This window comes from Chinchilla lanigera, unplaced genomic scaffold, assembly GCF_000276665.1.
Source record: "Chinchilla lanigera isolate Chin_1 unplaced genomic scaffold, ChiLan1.0 scaffold00085, whole genome shotgun sequence".
NCBI lineage: Eukaryota > Metazoa > Chordata > Mammalia > Rodentia > Chinchillidae > Chinchilla > Chinchilla lanigera.
The window spans coordinates 6,066,608-6,087,540 of NW_004955486.1; the positions used below are offsets into that span (position 1 = coordinate 6,066,608).

The 20,933-nt window shown below is 54.8% G+C and overlaps 1 protein-coding gene across 1 annotated transcript in view; it reads left to right on the forward strand.

The window, feature by feature from the left end:
• Window positions 1-13,149, forward strand: part of Nol9 (nucleolar protein 9) — a gene marked incomplete in the record, with an annotated part of 13,664 nt that extends 515 nt beyond the window's left edge. Inside the window, 11 exon segments of the mRNA XM_013504255.1 lie at window positions 791-1,010; window positions 1,358-1,485; window positions 3,951-4,083; window positions 4,180-4,276; window positions 4,750-4,847; window positions 6,333-6,494; window positions 7,314-7,611; window positions 9,090-9,201; window positions 11,096-11,273; window positions 11,836-11,969; window positions 12,376-13,149. Of these exon segments, the coding sequence (XP_013359709.1) occupies window positions 791-1,010; window positions 1,358-1,485; window positions 3,951-4,083; window positions 4,180-4,276; window positions 4,750-4,847; window positions 6,333-6,494; window positions 7,314-7,611; window positions 9,090-9,201; window positions 11,096-11,273; window positions 11,836-11,969; window positions 12,376-12,648 (1,833 nt within the window).
• Between the last annotated feature and the right edge of the window lie 7,784 nt (window positions 13,150-20,933).

The window sequence follows — 20,933 nt, forward strand, 5'->3', positions numbered from 1 at the left end:
GCGGCGGGCTGGAGGCGGGGCCGCAGCCCCGGGACGCTCGGCCCCCGCCGAGCTCCCCCGGTGCAGGTCGGCCTCGCGTGCGGCGTTTTGCTGTGCGAGCTCGGCTTCCGCTAAGCGGTCCCCAGGGTTTCCCAGTCGGCGCGGACTTGAATTGTGGCAGAAGTACTGAGCTGCGTTTACTGGTCGCTCAGTCTGGTCTTGAGTACACGGAGCGTTTCAGGTGTTCGAACCCCGTCAGCACTCCCAGGTCTCTCTGGAGTAATGCCGCTGTCTCTATAGGGGTTTCGGGGTGAAGAAACAGTTAGGTGACCCGCCCGCGATCACCCCGCACTGACTGTGGTCTGGGAGAGCGCCCCCTGCGAGCTGGTGGGGAGTGAGAACCCGGGAAGGGGACAGCTTGCGAAGACGGGTTGGGAGGGTTAGCCTGGACCCCGGGGGCAGCAGAGCTGCGTTGCTACATGGAATGATCTTAGATCAAAAATACGTGTTGTCGGGCGTGGTTGCACACTCCTGTAATCCTAACACTCGGGAGGATGAGGCAGGAGGATCGTTGAGAGTTCAACACCAGCCTGGGCTACAAAGTGAGCTCAAGGCCAGCTTGAACTGCACAGTGAGACCGTGTCTCAAAAAGACAAAAAAAATAAAAAAAGATGTGTTGATCACTTAGTACAGTATAATGTTATCAGATTCCATTGTCCTTTGATATGTGTATAACAAGTCAGGATCTTAGAATTTTCCAGTGCTGAGTAACAGGGTCTCTAATGTTACCTCTTTCTTGTCTCCTTGCTAGGGTTTTACTTTTAGCGGGATCTGTCAGATGACTTGCCTCTATGGCCAGGTGGAGGTGTTTGGTTTTGTCATCAACCAAGGCCAGCCTGCCCAGGACATCTTCTCTGCCTATACCCACTCTTATCTGACGATCAACGCAGTCCATTACTCCTTGCCTGAGAAGAGCAAGAAGGACATGAAAAGGGAAGCCCGGGCTTTGCTCAGAGCACATCTTAACCTGGGTAATGAGCACTGGGGAAATTAATGAGGGCCTTCTGTAATGCTGTTTTAAATTTTAAATGCTAACAGTGGTCTGGACTATATGTGGAGCACTTTTATACAAGGATTTTAACTCTCACAAGGTTCCTAAGAACTAAAGTACTATTGCTTTGACTATTTTGCACATCATAAAAATGTTCTAAGGCCACAGTTGACTAGATGGATTGGCTTCTCCACTCAAAAGTGTTCCTACTCTTCGATACAGTGTCCTGAAAGAGATGATAGTTGAGCAGAGGACATGGCCTCCTTAAAGGGGGTAGAGTTTAGCAGCAGTTACTACTTCGAAGGTGTTTTATTTTTCTCTTTACAGAGGACAGATCTTGGGCAATGAAGAATTTTTCTCCTCTGTGTTCCATTGTGCTGCTAGAACGTCTGAAGAACACCACTGTAAACTTCATAACCAGCCATCCAGGTTCATGTGCCATTTTTGAGCAAGAGGTACAACCAGTTTTCATGCAGAGTTTTGCCAATTACTTGTGCCAGAGCAGTCGTTCCCGATGAGCATGTGGGACATTCTCTTGGAAGATGAGTCTGTTCAGGGGCTGGGGATTTAGCTCAGTGGCACAGCGCCTGCTTGGCAAGCGCAAGGTCATGAGTTTGATTCCCGGTACCAGAAAAAAAAAAAAAAAACCCAGAAACCAAAAACCAAAAAAAAAAATCAGTCTGTCCTTCAGTGTGGTAGACCTGACAGAGTGTCACCCACATCTGGGCTTAGGAGAGAGTTGGTGTAGAAGGGGAAATCAGGGAAAATGGCGCTCCTTTCCTTCCTCACTTTGGTTTTTTTTTCTGTTTTGTCTTTTTGAGACAGGGTCTTGCTATGAGCTTGAGCTCACTTTGTAGCCCAGGCTGGCCTCAAACTTATGATGACCCTCCTGCCTCAACCTCCTGAGTGCTGGGATTACAGGCGGGGGTCACCGCACATGATGCTTCCTCACCTTCAGTTCCCAGCAGAGGCCATCTTCATGTGGTAGTTGGGTTCTTGAGAGTGTTTTTTTTGTTTTGTTTTTGTTTTTTTGGTGCTAGGAATTAAATGTGGGATCTTCATACTGAGCTACATCCCCATCCTTTTTTTTTATTATGGGACAGGGTCTCATTAAGTTGCTAGGCTGTGCTGAAACTTGCAGTTCTCCTGCCTCGGCCTCCCAGGATGCCGGGGTTCCTGGCGCGTACCAGCACACCTGATTTCACGTGGCAGCTGGTTAATGATTCTGTGTTTCTGTTTCCTCTACACTCTCAGTGTGGAATTGAAATGTGCTTGTACTCGCATCTCTTTCATCCCTCCCCTCTGGTACTTGCTGGCGTGTGTGAGTTTTCTGAAGTCAGGTTCCACGGCTGTCTCCCGTGAGCAGTCAGGTTGGCACTGTGGGACTAGTGGGTGGGCTGGGTGTGAGGGGAGGGTAGAAGTGAAGAGTCTGGGGGCAGCTCCGTGGGGAGCCTCGGCTGGGTTCCAGTCCCCGCAGAAAACGGAAATGAGCCATGGAGTAGCTCCGGGTTCACTGGCCACGCATCGTCCGAGCACGTGCACTTGCCATTCGCTGAGCCAGGGCTCAGACGGGAGAGCCTGGGCTGTCCGCTTGGGAGCCTTGCGCGGAGAGGCTTGAGCGCTCAGGAGGAGGCTGGGCGAGGGGGAGGCAGCAGAGGAGCTCGAGAAGGAGCAGCCTCGGGGTGAGCGAAGCCCAGGGGCAGAGGGCTTCCGGGGAGACGGGAGCTGCTCGTGGTAAGAGGGGGCCTGAGAAGGGGGCCCCGGGAGCAGAATAGCAGCTCGTGGACCGCAGCGGTTCGGTGCGCTGCTGCGGGCCGACTTGAGGGAAGACAGAGGCGCTCACAGGGTCAGTGGCGATGCATCCACTGCGGAGCGAGAGAGCTGAAGCAGTGGTTGGGGCTGGCGTGGTGGGAGAGTGTTCTGTTCAGATGGGTTGAAGGCACTGGCCTGGTACAGAGCAGACGGCTCTGATCCTGAGGATGGGAGAAGCACCCCAGAGAGGGGAGAGGGTGCTGAGGACGCCATGAGGGGTCTGGTTCCCGGCCATAGAGGCTGGCGACAAGCTCTCTTCCAGCGTTGCCTGGGACACAGGAAACGGAACTGAAGGCATGACCAAGCGGGAGCAGGTAGTGGGTGGGCTTTGCTGTTTTCTTGTGAGGGGAGGTGTCACTAAATTGCACGGGCTGGCCTCAAACTTGTGATCCTCCTGCCTCAGCCTCCCAAGTAGCTAGGATTATCAGTGTGTACCACATCAGCTACTGTCACCTTTTGTCCCCTTGGGACTTAGTCAACCACCACTGTTGTTCTATTCGTGAAGCTCTTTTCCTGTGGCGGGTGGGGAGATGATCTCCTTCAAGGCACTGTGTCGTCCAGCGTGGTGTTGAGCCTGCTGTCAGCTCAGGCTGGGCTCGGAGGGTCTCCTGCCTCAGGCTCCGCAGCATTGGGTTTATAGGGTTGTACCACAACAGCTAGTTTTTTTTACTGCTTTATTTTTTGTGGTTCTGGGGATTGAGGGCCCTCATACTGAGCTGCATCCCCAATTTTTGTGTGTTATGAGACAGGGTCTTGCTAAGCCCCTGTGTTGCCCAGGCTTTGTTGCCCATCCCTCCTGCATCAGCCTCCTGAGTGCCAAGATTACACGTGTGCACCACCACACCCTATTGACTTTTTCTGTCTTTTTTTCTGTTTTCATTTCCGTGCCTGTTTTCTCCAGAGCCTCCTGCGGAGGGAGTGTAAGCTGTCAGAGCTGCCGGCGTCGGGTTGATGGGATTTGCTGGGGGGGTGTTGGGAACAGTGAGAGAAAAGCGGGGAGCGGATTCGTGTTTCGTAATGCCCAGCTGTGGGCGACTTAGGAGCGGAGAAATGAAGAGACAGACGAGCACTGTTCTCACGTCGCGTTGTTTGAATTGTGTTTCCAAAGTCAGCGGCCCAGCTTACTGCGGAGTGCTTGGTCCTGAGGTCCATCGGCATCAGAAGAGAAAAGAGGAGGAAAGGGCTTCAGCTCACGGCGAGCGCCCTCTCGGCCCTGGAGGAGTTAGTGAGCGTGTCTTGCGGTGAGTGACCGCTGGGTAAACCCAAGTGCTCGTGCGCCACGGCTCACTCGGACCTGAAGGGCGGGGCTGAGCTGGCCGATGTCTGTCTCTTCCCAGAGGACGCAGATGGCTGCCCCATCATCCTGGTCTGTGGCCCGCAGGATGTGGGAAAGTCCACGTTCAGTAGGTACCTGATGAACCAGCTGTTAAACAGGTGAGTGCGCCTTCCGCTCGCTGCGGTAGCGGGCTGGGTCCTGGCGCGAAGCAGGGTGTGCTCGCAGGGGTGCAATAGGAGGCAGCTGGCTTCTAGGTGCAGACCGCGTGGCTCTGTCGGGCGGCCCAGCTGCACGGTGGCACTCCTCGTGGTGTGCTTGGCCTGCAGTGACAGGGCTCTGGGAGGCGAGGAGCTGGTGGAGGGTGGCGCCTGTCGTGCCATCCGTTTGTCCGGATGACATCTTGGAATCTGGGACTCTGGGGTGGGAGGAGCCCCTCTGTGCTCTAAGGACGAAACAGGAAGCGAGCACCTGAGGTGCAAGTGCGCGGCTTGGGACGGCTGTGTGCGCCTGGCATGGTGGCAGGTGCCACCTAAGAGCCGGAGAAGAGGATTGTGCCTGTGTGCAGAGTCCTTGTGTCCTGTTGTTCTTTTCTGTACAGTAAAGCTCAGTGACTCTTCGTTAAAATTTCCAGTGTTCCCTGCATTGACTACTTGGAGTGTGATATGGGCCAGACAGAATTCACTCCGCCTGGCTGCATTTCTCTACTGAATATCACGGAGCCAGTTCTGGGTAGGTGCCTGTTTCTTGTATGTCTTAGATTTATAAAATCCAAACTTAATAGCACTTACCCAAAACTCAATGTATAATGGGAAAAATGGGCCTGCCCTATCACACTAGCAGTGGTCTTTGATTTTTTTTTTTTTTTTGAGACAAGGTTTTACTATGTAGTCCAGGCTGGCTTCAAATTTATGGCGATCCTCCTGCCTCAGCGTCTGGGGTGCTGGGATTACAGATGTGTGCTGCTACACCTGGAAGATGGTGATTTTGTAGTCCCACCATTTCTTCCACTTTCTGGGTATATGCGCTTCTATGGGGAAATCTGTAACTCTTGGGCTCATGGCTTCTTGTCCTTCATGCTTAGATTGTCCCAGTTTTGCCCAGTGGAGCAGCTTCCTGTTGTCACCAGGTTCTTTTGACACTTTACTTTTCTGTTTTTTGGTACTGGGAATCGAACTCAGAACCTTGCTTGCAGGCAGGCGCTTGTGCCCCTGAGCTCTATCCCTGGCCCTCGCTTCTCGTTTTTAAGTTCCCTCTTTCTTCCCGGGGTTAAGATGTGCACTCGTCATGCGCTTTCCCTCTGTCTGGCCTGCGTGCATCCTGCTTCCTCCTAGTGGAGCAAAGGTCCGGGTCCGAGGACGCTGCTTTCTCCTGGAGTACACTGCTTCGGGCCCCCTCAGTGAGCAGGCAGGAACTGTGGAGGTGTGCACACACGGGTGTGTGTACCTCACACCCACACATCCCGGCCACTTGTGTGTCTCACTATTACCTGTAGACGCAGGGACAAAGCCACAGTCCTCACAGTGGCCCCGGTTCCAGTCCAGCTCCAGCGGCTTATTGTGGCTTTCACTCTGCGTTTGCAAATCCTGTTCCACTAGTGAGGAACCTGGCTGTCATTCTCAACATGTTCCTGTGTTTCCCAGTACCCTCGTGTGTGAGTAGGCTTCCAGCTCTGCCAGCTCCCTCCTCGCCATCTACCCCTGAGCCCCACACTCTGCTGACCCTGCCGGCTGTGGCTCTGTCCTCACTTGAGCAGTTCCTGTTGCAGCCAAACAAAATGTTTTAGGAGGGCTGGGCATGGTGGCGCACACGTGTAATCCCAGCGCTCTGAGGCTGAGGCAGGAGGATTATTGTGAGTTCGAGACCAGCGGCTACAGAGTGTGCTCAAGGCCAGCCTGAACTGCACAGCGGGACCTTGTCTCAAAAAGACAAAAAAAAAAAAAAGTTTTAGGACGGTTATTACTGCTGGTTCTAGGGAGTGTATTTTATTTATTTATTTTTGGAAACAGGGTCTCACTTGTTCAGGGTGCCCTCAAAAAAAATCAAGGTGATCTTTCTGCCTCAGCCTTTCGAGTGCAAGGGTCAACAGGGCTTATAGGTGTACAGCGCCACACCAGGCCTGGAGAGCTAGTCCAGAGCCTCATACATAGCAGGCAAGCGCTTGCCTACCCAGCTGTGTCCCACCACCTCTGCTGACCCTCTCCACTGTCTTCCCAGGGCCACCTTACACCCACCAGAGGACGCCGCAGAAGATGGTGTATTATGGGAAGCCTACTTGCAAAAACGACTACGAGAACTACGTTGATATAATCAAATACGTGTTCAGCGCCTATAAAAGAGAGGCCCCGCTGATCGTCAACACGATGGGCTGGGTGACAGGTAACTGCAAGGCAGGCGCGGTCCCAGGCGAGGGCGGCTGGCAGAGTGCATGTGTGTGGGCCCTGATGCTGTCCCCAGGACGCTGTCCCATCCACGTGCCATGTGCTGTCAGATCAGGGCGGCTGAGCGGTCTCCCGAGCATGGATCCCATCTGTGTGGAACGCACAGGAGCCTGCCTTCTCGCTCTTCTGCCAGACACAGCCCAAGGCCAGCTGTCCAGTTTCCTTTTCATGGTGGAACAGGACTCCGTGTGGTCTGGGTGCCATGCATTCGGCTGTCACTGACTCCTGGGGTCGGTCTCACATCCCGTCATGACTGGGCTGCAATAACACAGGAGGGCGATCTGTTTTGTATACTGAGTTCATTTCCTGTGGATCTCTATCCGCAGCTGGGATTGCTGCGTTGTGCAGTGGCTCTGTTTTTATTTATTTCCTTACTTCTCCGCGTATGACTTCTGAGGGGCCTCCCCAGCGGTGTCCTTGTGGGCTGAGCAACTCTGGACTCCCACCAACAGTGCGCTTCATGTCCTCCCCAGCCCTGATTGTCTGTCATCCTTTGGTGGGTGACACCACACCTTGCTCTTTTTTTTTTTTGTTTTTGTCTTTCGCTGTAGTATTTTTTGAGACAGATTCTCCTTAAGGTTCCCAGGCTGCCCTGAAACTTGCGATCCTCCTGCCTCAGCCGCCTGCGCAGGTTGGCTTCCAGGCGTGTGCCACATACCCCGCAGGGGAGTTTTGTCTCAGGATCAGAGTGCCCACGTTGTGCTGGTGGGCCTCCCCTGCAGAACCAGGTCTGCTCACGGCATCGCCCTCTCCCCAGACGAAGGCCTCCTGCTTCTCATCGACCTCATCCGGCTGCTGGCCCCCAGCCATGTGGTGCAGTTCAGCTCCACCCAAAACAAGCAGATGCCCAACCTCAGCCCGGACTACGTGGACTGCACGGACGGGCTGTACACCAAGAGCAAGGCCCGCGTGCGGGAGCGAGGCTTCCCCCTCCCGGAGCTCACAGGCAGTTGGGAGTTCGCTGATGAAGACAAAGACAGCCCAGTTCTCTTTATGGGACATAAACTGCTGCGCGTGAATTCAGAGTTTTCATTCAGAAAAACTCCAAGAAATCGGTGAGTAAACCACCATTTGGCTGAAGAATCTTGTTTCCTTCAGTTGAATGAAGATTTTTTTATTTGTTTTTTTTACTTTTTACTTTTTTTGTTTTTGATGATACTGGGGATTAAACCTAAGGCTTTGGACAGGCTAGGCAAGCTCTGTACCACTAAGCTATATCTTTGGTCCTTTTATTTATTTATCTATTTATCTGTTTACTTACTTATTTCTGTGTGTTTATTTGTCTCTCTGTCTATCTATCTATCTATCTATGATCTTTTTGGGACAGGGTCTCACTCTGTAGTTCAGGCTGGCCTTGAGCTCACTTTGTAGCCCAGGCTGGTCTCGAGCTCACAACGATCCTCCTGTCTCAACTTCCCAAGTGCTGGGATTACAGGCGTGCGCCACCATGCCTGGCGGCCCATTTATATCATATTTTGAGACCGGGTCTCGATAAAGTGACCAGGCTGGGCCAGGCATAGTCGCGTACCCCTGTAGTGCCAGCACTCAGAAAGCCGAGGCAAGAGGATTGTCACAAGTTCAAGGCCAGCCTGGGCTACATGTGAATTCAATGTCAGCCTGAATTATTTAGCGAGACACTGTCTCAAAAAGCCAGAAGAAAAGTTGAGAACAAAAATAGCCAGACATGGTGGCACACACCTGTAATCCCAGCACAGGGAGTCTGAAGTAGGAGGATTGTTACAAGTTTGAGACTAGCCTGGGCTATGTAGTGAGTTCAGGGGCAGCCTGAAGTATACAGCGAGATGCTATCTAAAAAAAAGAAAAATTGTCCAGGCTGATATCACATTTGCCATATTCCTGCCTCAGCCTCCTGAGTAGCTGGGATTACAGGAGTATGCCATCACTTCCTTAGAAGGAATCTGCTGTGAAATGTTTCAAGTCTGGGCTGGGAATATGACTTAGTGGTGGAGTGCTTGTTTGGCATATGTGAGGCACTGGGTTCCATTCCCAGTGCTGCAGAATAAATTTTCAAGTCTGTCGCAGGTATATGATTATAAAGGAAAACCAGTTATATTCTCAATGGAAATATCTGGAAGTGGCGTCCAGCCTGGGTTGCTAGGAGCTTTGATGTATGGATCATGTGTTTTAGCAGAGCCAAAAGGTGTTACGATAGGAACCTCGTCAAAAAGCAGTGTCAAGCTGGGCATGGTGGTGGGAGACTGAGGCAGGAGGATCACAAGTTCAAGACCAGCCTGTGTAATTCAGTGACATAGCAAGACCCTGCCTACTTTAGTAAATGAATGAATCAGTGCAGGAATGTTCAAGGAAGAAAGGCAGGAAAGAAGGAGTGGGCGGAAAGGCTGGGAATGTAGCTCAGTGTGCAGGGCCCAGGTTTAGTCCCACTGGGAGGTCCTGTGTGCCGCGGCGTTGTCAGCTGTGCGGTGATAGTTCAGTTTGTGAGTGGGGGGGTGTGGGGAGAAATCTGTGCCTGTGGTATTCTGATTTATTGGTCTTATTCTGATTTCCTTCTTAGGGACTCACATAACAAGATTTTCCGAGATCTGACAGTGCTAGCTTACCTCGCCCAGCTGATGTCCCCCGTGCCCAAACCCCTCAGCTCCCTGCACAGCCTGACGCCCTATCAGGTAACGTGGCTTGTGTGGGGGCCGTGGGGCTGCTCAGCAGGCCTCTGCCGGCTCCCTGCGCACTGGTGCTCGGGGCCCCTCTGCACCCTGCGACAAGGGCTTGTGCTCCCCGTTTCCAGATGCAAAAACAGCTGCAGAGAGGCGGGGTGACCCGGCAGGGCTGTTGGAGCGGCATCTGGCCCTGGGAAGCCAGTTCAGTTTCTCACCTGTCACCCGGCACCATATCGATCTCGTAGGATGGTTGTGGGACACAGCCCACGTCCCTGGGCCTCTGAGGGTGCTCCCTGTTACTCGGGTCAAGTTCTGACGCCAGAGTGTGCAGTGTGGAGTCCAGGCGGCTGAGACTTGTTTTGGATGGATGCACCGCAGTGTTGGAGTTTGGGCTGACAAAAGACAGCACTGGGAGGCTGAGGCAGGAGGAGCGCCACAGGTTCGAGCCAGTCTGAGCTTCATAGGGGGCTCCTGTGTCGGAGAAAGAAAGGAAGGGTCAGATTACTGACAGGCAGCCTTTCTGCTATTTTGGTGCAGGGTTTGGGCCCAGGGCCTCATGCCTGCTGCGCAGCTGCTTTCCCACTGAGCAGCACCCTGGCCTCAGCCACATTTGTGGAATGTGTGCTCTGCCGTGTGCCAGTGTTAACCCCTGCTACTTTTGCCCTCAGTCTACACCAGCCCGTGCTCTGAGTCCACTCGCACACAGTGTGCTGGGATGAGCCTGGGCTGGGCTTCGGATTCTGTCTGCTGATGGGTTTATTTTCCTTTTGTGGCTTTGTGTATATTTCTAAGTAATATGTATAACAAAACATTTTCCCACTTTAAAAATTGGAGTTAGCCAGGCATGGTAGTGCACACCTGTGATCCCAGCACTCTGGGAGGTGGAGGCGGGGGTGGGGTGCTCATAAATTCAGCCCAGCCTGGGCAACTTGGTGATGTAGTGAGAGGCTGTCTCAGAACAACAACAAAAAGGGCTGGGGATGCCGCTCAGTTCCCCACACCACGGACCAAGAAAAAAGGCAGGTGCGATACATGCCTAAAATACCAGCACTTGAGGCTGAGCCAGGAGCATTGCAAGTTTGAGTGCCACCTGGGCAACTCAGTGAGACCCTCTCTCAAAATAAAAAATAAAAGCAGCTGGGAGTAGCCCTGGTTCCTGTTCCCAGTACTGAAAAAAAGAAAGGAATTACCCCCAGGGAGCTAGATGTCAGTCGTGTGTCTTGTGCTCCAGGAATGCAGGCCGACTTCCTTTCTTTCTTTCTTTGCTGTTGGTGATCCGAGCCCGGGCTATGTGCGTGCAGAGCCTCTGTGAGCTCTGCCCCAGCGTTGAGTTCTCTCTGCACCCACCGTCCCTTGGCAGTGGGTCAGTTCTGAGTTCCTTACGCTGGAAGAATCACTGACCAGGGTTTCACATGGACTTAGCAGGAAGTCTCTGTTCCCCTTAACTCAGTTAGGGTGTCCTCAGACTTGAATCATCTGCATCTTTTTAGACAAGAATGTGTCAGCTTTTCAGCAAATGTTACTGGTATACAAGATCTGTACGTGGTGAGCTAGGCATGGTAGTATGCGCTTGTAATCCCACCAGTCAGGAGGCTCGGGCAGGAGGATTGCTGCGAGTTCGAGGCCAGCCTGGTCTAAAGTGAGTTCAAGGCGAACCTTAATTGCATAATGAAATACTGTCTCAAAAAGACACAAAAAAAACCCAACCCAAAAAACTGTGAAGCTGGGTTCAAGGGCACACACTTGTATCCCAGCTACCTGGGAGGCTGAGGCAGGAGGGTTGCCATTTCACAGCCCGCCTGGGCTACCTCCTAAGGTCCTTGACCCTCAAAACCAAAAAGTAGAAATAATCTTTACAGCCACACGTTAAAAGAGGGAGCTGAGCTGCACGTGTATGTTCCAGGTCCCTTTCAATGCTGTTGCTCTGAGGGTTACGCATTCTGACGTCGCCCCCACCCACATCCTGTATGCGGTCAATGCCAGCTGGCTGGGGCTGTGCAGGATCCTGGATGATGTCCACGGCTATACGAGGGGCCCCATCCTGCTGGCCCAGACGCCCATCTGCGACTGCGTGGGCTTTGGTGAGAGCCTCCGCCTGCCGTGGTGGTGTCAGGTCCTGACTGCCCTCCAGGCCACTGTGCCTGTGGGCTGAGGCCTCCCTCTTCCCCTAGGCGCCTTCCCCGGGTGTCTCATCCTCTGCTGGCCTCTAGGTCCACCTCAGGTCGGTGCTGCGCCCCCGCAGGTGTCCTCTAACCCAGCGCCCTGTGGGTGCCGGCACCTGCTGCCTTCCCGGGGCTGGCCACTTCCCCCTGGGCTCTGGTGCGCAGGCGACCCTGGCTCACTGTGGTGGCCCGGAGCTCCTGTTTTCAGAGGAGCGGTTTCTGCAGCCCTCCTCCCTCTGTCACCTGCAGTCAGGTGACTTGGATACAGATGTGACTCTGTCGCTGCTGGGGTTGCCCCTGTGCTAGGGCCTGTCCCACCTGATCCATTGCTGAGGCCAAGGATGTGTGTGTGTAGACTTGGGGGGTTCTGGGTCTCGAACCACTGAGCACCTGTTCTTGCATGACTGCAGGGTAGCAGTGGGAGGCAGGGCTCTCAGGGAGGCGGGGCTCTTGGGGAGGCGTGACTGGGGCTGTCTTGCAGGGCTGTGCAGGGGCATCGACATGGAGAAGCGGCTGTACCACATCCTCACCCCGGTGCCCCCTGAGGAGTTGAGGAGCGTGAACTGCCTGCTGGTCGGTGCCGTCTCCATTCCACAGTGTGTCTTCACGAGCCAGGTGAGACAGCCGAGGGGAGCTGGGCCCGAGGTCAGCCGAGAGTCACGGGCCGTGGCAGGACCTGGGAGGCGAGGTGGATCGTCTGGGTGGCCTTGAAAGCGAGAGCCCACAGGCCACGCCAGGTGTGGTCCAGAGCCACTGGGTCCTGGACAGCTGGCATGGGGTGAGGGTGGAGGAGGCCATGGGCGTCTGCCTGCTCGGACGGCACCTCCTCTCCAGTGCTTGGTGTCCGTGGGCACAGGTGAGGCGGTGGGCGTAGGTGAGACAGTGGCACAGGTGTGTTGTGGCGGGGCTGGGAAGGTGGGCAGCAGGTGCCATGTGTGGGAGACCCCGAGTGCCAGCCTTGCCCATGCCGTATGCAGCTGGGTCCCACGGGTTTCCATGGTTCTCTGTGTTTGTGTTTCAGCGTGGGCTCGAGGGGACAATTCCCTATGTCACAACCGATTACAATTTTAACCTTCCTGGAGCATCAGAGAAGATTGGAGCAAGAGACACGGAGAAGGAGAAGCTGCCCAAAGGGAAACTGCACCCCAGGTCCAAGTTCCACCGGAAAATGAAGTTGCTCAGGGAAAAGGACAAGGACTCTCTGTCCCAGCCGGACCGCAGCAGAGCTGACGGGCTTTACGGCTGCACGGGGGCCGCGCGCTCACCACGGCCCTGCTCTCCCTGTGAATCGTGAGCCCCCGCCGTGTGGGGAAGGATTTGGGGCTCCTCTGCCTAGCCCCATTGCTGGACCTCAGCCCTGCTCTTCCTCGTGGCCAGGTGCTCGCTGTCGGGGTATTTTCTGCAGCAGTGCGCCCTTTGGACCCTGAAGAAACGGGAAAAATTAAAAGTTCTTCAAGGACCTGGTTATTGGAATCAGGATAAAAGAAGGAATCTGGGACCCCGAGATGCACGAGAAGGAAGGCAGGCGGGCAGGCCGAGCGGACTCGAGAGCATCAGGGAGTCCAGGCCGCCTTGGTCCCCGTGCGCTGCATCCAGGATGTGGGGTGGTGCGGGGTCGCAGCTGCTCCCCAGAGGGTGTGCTCCCAGCCGCGTGGGCGCTTCCAGTCCTACGCGCCCCTTCCTGGAGAGCCCACTTGGCTTCTCCCCGTCACGGGGTCCGGTGTGGGAAGATTGTCTCTGGTCCATTGCATTTCTCAAGGCTTAATAGATAGAAATTGAGTCAGGAGCCCTTGAATTTGTTTGTTTTGTAATTGCTCTCACACCTGGAAGGCCTGCCAGGGGTTCTTGCCTTCTAGACCTGCTACATCTGACCTCTGTCTTCAGAGCCCGAAGGCGCTGCTGTGGGCACAGCGGGAGACCTGGCCCTCTGCAGGGTGAGCAGTGTGGACATGCAGCTGGTTCCCAGCTTGGATCAACTGCGCCCAGTGTCCCTGGGACCTGGTTCAGCGGCCTGGCCTGGGCTTGTCCTTCCTGGCGGACCCACTCCTCTGTCCTCCTGGAGGTGGTTTTTGTGAGCAGGAGTGGCAGGGCTGAGGCCTGGAGTATGAGCAACGCAGCAGATGGATACCAAGGAGCTTTGCCGACGCGTCAGGAGCGCTGTGCGATCAGAATCAGCTGCACAGCACAGCCTGTGAGGCTCACTGGGACGTGGGGGGCGGCGCTTACAGTCGCTTGCCCTCGGCTGTCCTCGTGCTCAGTTCTTTGGACCCGGAGCGCAGGGCTTGCGGCTCAGCAGGGAGCCCCTGTCTCACGATTAGGACCATTCAAGACACAGTGTCTCAGTGTCACTTATACCTCAGTTGTCACTTAACAGGTTACTTTGGCTCCTGTGGCTTTTTTTTTTTGTCTTTTTGGTACAGGATCTCACTATGCAGCTCAGGCTGGCCTTGAGCTCACTTTGTAGCCCAGGCTGCTCTCGAACTTGCAACGATCCTCCTGCCTCAGCCTCCCATGTGCTGGGATTACAGGCGTAGGCCACCACGCGCAGCTGTTCTGTGGCTTTCTCTCTTGACCTTGCAGAGGATTTGAAGACAGCCACCACCATTGCCCCATTTTTGCCTCTGTCCACTTTAGATCTTGCATGCCAGCCCCTGGAGGCACAAAGCAGTGGTGCGCTTGCTGTAGGCCAAGCTCTCAAATCAGTGCTACTGTGAAGAAAAGATGTCACCGCCAGAGGGAGCCCTCAGCTGTGGTCAGGTGGCTCTGGGGCAGAGCTGGCTGAGGAACCCTGGGGTTTGGAGGCTGCTCGGCTGCTGGACACAGGTTTCCTCCTGGCAGACGGTGTGAGCACCCAGGGTCCGTTTTGCTGTACTGTGTTTTGAGAGGGTCTCTAGCTCAGGCTGCTGGGTTTTTCTGTTCGTGTTTTTTTCAGGCTGCTCTGGGCTCTGGTCCTTCCTCGGCCTCCAGCAGTGGTGGGATTGCAGCCGCTCTCCACCACAACAGTGATTTTGGGCCGGGGATACAGCTCAGTGGCATAAGCACCTGCCTGGCAAGCCAAGGTCCAAAGTTCCATTCCTGGTACTAAAAAAAAAAAAGTGATTTTAATTGTATAATTGATAGGTCTTTTTTATTAGTTTTGGGTGGCGATATCGTGGGTGAAGACAGCCTGCTTTGTGATGTTAGCGCTCTGAGTTTGGGTTCCAGCACTGCCACTTGTGAGCACCGTACCTGAGGGCGAGGTTTACCTGAACCTGCGCGCGGTGGCGCCCGCCTGTGGTGATGGCTGCAGGCTGGGGGCTGGCGTGAGCTACAGAGCAAGGCCCTGTCTCACCCACCCCGCTGCCTCTTTGGGGACGGAGTGACTGCTCTCTGCTCGGGGTTCCTGCCTGGCCCGGTCTCCGGAGACAGAGTGCTCAGTGGTTCCCAGTGTGTGGCCGTGTTCCGAGGCAGAGCCCGGGGAAGCAGGTGCCAGAGCTGTGCTCCTTGCTGTCACGCCCTGAATGTCTGGTCCCAGCTGCACTTGTCCGTCCTCTGGCAGACGCCCACCAGTGTGATTCCTCAGGGTTTTCACCACCCCATTTATGGCTTTTAAAGTTTTAGTTGAGCCGGTCATGGTGGTGCACACCTGTAATCCTGGCACTTGGGAGGCTGAGGCAGGAGGATCGTTGCAAGTTTGAGACCACCGTGGACTACAAAGTGAGCTCAAAGCCAGCCTGAATTGCATAGCAAGACCCTGTCTTATAAAGGCAAAAACATTACAATAAAGTTTCAGTTTACACCTATAGGGAGTGATCTAGGTCCCCAGCACACGGCCAGTCACTGAACACTGGGGCATCGTATCTGGCATTTTTCACGTGTGTTTTATAAAGTTGCCTTGTCTGTGTACAGTTTCTGTCCAACACTTTCCATTTTTATATGAACTTCTGTATCATTAAAGGTCTTTGAGAACCTGAGTTTAATTATATAATTTTACAATGCAGATAATTTTATTCCATACATACAGGCTTAAGGAGAAACCATGGCAAACGACACCGAGTGGGAAAAAATTGGCAGTTCATGGACTCGGGGGCGGGGGAGCAGAGCCTGGGCTGTTCGGGGCACCCTGCCGAGGCCTGTGCTTGTCCGTGGTGCAGGTGCTGGGGGTTTCTCTTCCTGTTCAGACCTCTCCATCCCTCTGGCTGCCTTGAGAGTACATTGGGGTAAAGGGAGTCCACTCCCCAAAGAGTGGGCCTTTTTTTTTCCTGTACTAGGGATTAAACCCAGGGTGCTCTACTACATTACATCCGTAACCCTTTTTAGAGACAAGGTCTTGTTAAATTGTGTTGTGATCCTCCTGCCTCAGCCTTGAAAGTAGCTGAGATGATAGTTTGTGCCACTGTGCTGGACTCTGAAAGGCTGGCCCCACGCTGGGCCCTGTCCTGGTGATGGCGAGGGGTGCTTAGCTCTGTTCTCTTCCCACCTAGCAGCCTGGCAGAGCAGGAATTGGCTGACAAGCCCAGCAGAGCAGTGGCTAAAATAAGCGGCCATCTGTGTGCTGGGGAGCCGGTGACCTCGGCCTCTTGGAAAAGCCTTCGAGAAGTTCAGTGTTGCCAGGCCTTGCCAGGAGGGTGCAGGCGCGGGTGCCTGGGATGACCACAGATGTCGGGAGTGGAGCGAGCAGCCTCTTGGGGATCAACAGACAGCTGAGCGGGCAGCCCAGGCGCCTGGCCCGGAAATGCAGGGTCACCATAGCAGCTGGCCCTGATGCCTTGGCGCTCAGGCTGGCTTGGGTTGTTCTAACACTCTAGGTCCCCTGAGCCTGAGTCTGGGCCAGGACTGTCGCTGCCTAGCGAGGAAGGCCACCCGACTCTGAGCCCTTCCTGCTCTCAAGTCTAGCAGGGTGGCTGCTGTGACCCCTGGGATCAAGACAAAGGTCCTCACGGCTGTTGCGGGGAGGGGAAAGCACCTCGCAAGCAGCAGACAGTGTGCGAAGCCTGTTCCAGGGTGCGAGTGGGATCTTAGCAGTGGAAAACCCACGGAGGGAAAACCGACAAGGCAACAGTGGAAGCCACGGCTGTGAGGTCCACACGTTGAAATACACAGCACCCGGTGGACCCCGCTGAGGGGACAGGTTGGTGGACCTGAGAGCTTCGGAGATTTCTGTGCCGTGGATTCAACCGGGACTGGGGCTGGGATGGATGCAGCCGCAGGGACGCAGCTATAGGGCCAGCGAGGGGCTGATGAGGGGCTGGCCCGTGCCGCGGCCCCAGCCACCCACTTCCACCTCCATCCTGACCTGACAAAGTGTGGCTCTGCTAAATCTCTAAATTGCTCAGGTTGGGCTCAAACTTGTAATCCTGCCTCAGCCTACCCGGAGGCTGAAATTACAGGTGAGCACGACCTGCCCGGCTCAAGACAGATCTGTGAAGCAGACCCCTGGGAAGAACTCCTCCATCTGGGGCTCCGCCTCCCTCCATGCCCCTCCCACAAATGACTCCTGGGCAGTGTCGGGCCCAGTGTGAGTGAAGTATGACCCACGTGGGCAGCTGTGTCACATGAACACGTGGGCCCCATGACTGATGTCCAGTTAATTCAAGGTCCATCCCTGTGTGTCCCGCGGAAGGGAGCGCGTGTCCCATGGGCGGGAGGTGGGTGAGGGCCTCTGGGAGTTTCCCAAATTGCGCCTGGCCTGTGGGTGGTGCCGAGCGGCCGCCGGTCACTTTGGGTGAAGGTAAAGGCACAGCCGTGTGTATCTTTTGTTCTGCTTGTAAAGTAGTATGTTTTCCAAGCCATGATAGCTCAAGCCTGTAATCCCAGCCCTTGGGAAGCTGAAGCAGGAGGATCGCCTTGAGTTTGAGGCCAGCCTGGGGTACACAGTGTGCTCAAGGCCAGCCTGAACTACAAAGTGAGACCCTGTCTCAAAAAAATCAGAGCATGCCAAACCAAACAAAAAACCAACAGCCAGGCATGACGGCGTGTGTGCCTGTGAATCCTGGATGCCCGGAAGGCTGAGGCAGGACCGCTTGACTGTAGGAGTTCAAGCCAGCCTGGGCAACACAGTCAGACCTCAGCCTAGCTAAAAAAAAAAAAAATTTCAAATGTCAATAAAAAAAGTAAAATGCCAATATGAAAAACTGTGCCACACTTTGTGTATCACTTGTTTGTTTTGGTGGTGGGGATCGAACCCAAGGAGCTACACCGGCATGCCCAGCACAGGCTCTACCACCGCAGTCCCCGCCTCCTGCTAAGAGCCCAGCGATAGGCAGGCTGTACCTGCAGTGTGCGCATGCGTGTGTGCGTGCGTGCATGCGTGCGTGTGTGCTGCTGGGCGTGCGTGGGACCTGGCCCGGCCCGCGTACCGGAGGCAGGCGCCCTCCCGCTATCACCTTCCCATGCCTTGCATTTACTCTCCAGCTGCCTCCCCGGTTACCCCGGGTTCTGTTGCTCAGCCCCCTTCACACCTCCACCATTCCTCCGCTCCCCAAATCTCTGACCCGGGTGTGTGTGTGTGTGTGTGTGTGTGTGTGTGTGTGTGTGTGTGTGTGGTCTCTCCCGAATGAATCTCCGGGGAAGCGAGCCGTCGGTGCTAGGGCCGGGGCATTGTGCGACTCACCTTCGGGTGACCGCTTGTTCTGCCGCCTCCCGTCTGCCGGCCTTCCTGCGCTCTCTGGGCCTCGTCTCCCTCATCACCTTGTCCTGACCCCAGGGTGGGCGGCTGGACATCTCCCTCCCGTCCACGCCCATCTCTGAAATGCGCAGCCCTTGGCAGGGGCTGGGGCCGCTGCCGCCTGGAGACTGGGACTTGAGGATCTGGGCTTCCGGGGTGCAGCCGGAGGGCCCACCGCGCACAGCTCTCCGACCTTTCCTGTCAGTTCTGCCCCTGCCGAGGGCCCCTTACAGTAAAGGGATTTTTGCCCTCGAGATTGAACCCAGGGTCTTCACTCTGAGCTACATCCCTGGCCTTTTCATTTTATGTTTTTAAATTTTGAGACAAAGTCTCACGATGTAGTTTTAGGACTGTAGTCTGGCAGGCTTTGAACTCACTATGGAGCCCCAGGTGGCCTCAGACTCATGGCAATCTTCCTGCCTCAGCCTCTTTAGTGCTAGGATTACAGACTTGTGTCACCACGCCCAGCTTGATATTTTTCAGATTTCATCATTTTTTTCCATCTAGCTTTTTGGTTGACCTACTGGGAAGTTTGTTCTGATTTATCTAATCTACCATCATAGGAAGCAGAGGCTCCACGGAATGGCCTACATCAGTGGTGGTGAACCTCTGGCACACCTGCCTCAGCAGGCTGTTTGTATCATTGAAAGCTCTAGGGGCTGGGGATTTAGTTCAGCAGCAAAAGCACCTGCCTGACAAGAGCAGGGTCGTGAGTTTGATTCCTGGTACCAGAAGAAAAAAAAAAAAAAAAAAAAAAAGAAAGCTCTAAAATGTTCCCCTCACTGGCATAAACGGTCAAAGTACTTAGCATTTGTCTGTTTGTGACTTGTTATATCCAAGACTTTGGAGGGATTTTTAAGGCTCCCCTTAAAGAAACTAGTTTGCCAGACAGTGTGGTGCACGCCTATAAATCCAGCACTCAGGAGGCTAAAACAGGAGGAGCTTAAGTTCAAAGCCATCCTGGAGGGGCTAGGGATTTAGCTCAGCGGCACAGTCCCTGCCTGGCAAGTGCAAGGTCATGAGTTCGATCCCTGATACCAGAAAAAAAAAAAAAAAAAAAGCAAAAACAAAACAAAACAAAAAAATCGAAGCCAGCCTGGAGTACATAGCAAGGAGACTCTGCCTTTATTTTTAATATTTATTTATTTATTTGTTTTTTTTGAGACAGAATCTTGCTATGTAGTTTGGGTGGCCTTGAACTCACTCTGTAGCCCAGGCTGGCCTCAAACTGGAGGTGATCTTCCTGCCTCAGCCTCCTGAGTAGTTGGGATTGCAGGCACGGGCCAGCCGTTTCAACATCCCACTGCTGGAAGCTCAGCCTGTCTTTCCCATGGTCAGGAGCCTGGCCAGAAGCCTTTGTTCCCTGAACGCACTCAGCCTTGAGAGGGCTCTGTCTGTCTAGTCAGCTGTAAGCGCCTGTACAGCTGCTGGCTGCAACGACTCTGGAACGTGGCCACTGCGCTGGGGCCGCAGGCAGCCCTTGGGGCACACGTCTACCCCAGCTGGGCACAGGGGAACCGCGGGGTCTTAGCTCCTCCGGGGACAGTGGCCAGACCGAGCCCACCCTGGGGCGTGAGACGGAGGCACTCCACTCCCCAGACAAGGCCCAGCTGACACACCGGGACGTGGCCGCATCCCTTCCGCCCCTGCCAGCGCACTGCGCCAGGCCCCGGGGAGAGTCGAGTGTGAGTTGGTTCAAGCTGCAGTCAGCAAACATTCCACAGCCCTGCTCTGGGCCAGGCTGGCCGCGGCCTTGTGTCCAGGGAGAGCAAAGCCAGACACTGCCTGCGGGGTGCACCAGAACAGAGGGAGCGAGCTCGGCCAGTTCCACGGCTGTGGGGAGCCGTGGGTCCCACTCGGAAGGCAGAGAGGGTGGCCAGGACTGAGGGGGGATATAGATTGTTGTCTTGTTGTTGGTATTATTATTATTATTATTATTAATATTATTTGGGGCAGGGTCTCACTATGTTCCCCAGGCTGGCCTCAAATTCTCAGCAGTTCTCCTGCCTCAGCCTTCCTGTGTGTATCACCACGCCCACCAGGCGCAGGTTCTTAATCAAAACCGTGATTTTTTATATATACATATTCTGTCCTTGCTATGATTGGTGACCATTGTCCCCAGAGCCTCCACCACATGTGAAGGTCACCGCTCCGGATTAACTCCCTTAATCCCCAGAGCCACCCTGAGAGGTAGTACTGTGAGTTTCCCTGCTGTGCAGATAATGAGTCGAACTGGCAGCTCAGAGAGGCTAAGCAACTTGCGCGAGGTGGCACAGCCAATGGGAACCAGGGTTTGAACCCAGTCACATGGCTGGTACTGGAAGGAAGGAAGCCAGGAAGGACAAGAGTAAGGAGGGGGCAGAATAGCTGCGGCCTGAACTGGGCAGTGCAGTGCTCGACTGGTGCCCAGCTACTCACCCCAGATACACTTGTCCCTGGCCACGGCAGGTGGACGGGTAGGGGCGACAATCAGGCCAGCTGCTAGCTGGATGGGGATGGGCTTCCCACCCCCTGCTGGGTGCGGGTGTGGGGCTGCTGCCTGGCTGTCCCCACCCTGTGCCAGCGAGGGGTCCAGCATGGCACAGGGGGCATCAGTGAACCAGCATGGACTCCCTAGCTCCTGGGACTTGGGCCTGGTGGCTGGGGGTGGACTGTGCCCTCATGACTGCCATGCCTGGGGCTCGCCCGTCAGGACAGGATGTCTCATTCACTGCCCAGCTCAGGGCTGTCCCCATTTTACAGAGCAGCAAACTGAGGCTGGGGGCTGGGCTTTGCTTCCCTCTGGTCCGTCCACCCAGCAACACTGAGGGCTGGCGTGAGGTGTCGGGGGAACAGGGTGGGTGGCCAGCAGGCAGGGGGCGTCTGCCCGCACCATGCATTTGGAGAGGATAGGTCTGTGCCAGGCACTCCGGGCCCTGCTGTTCACCTTCCTG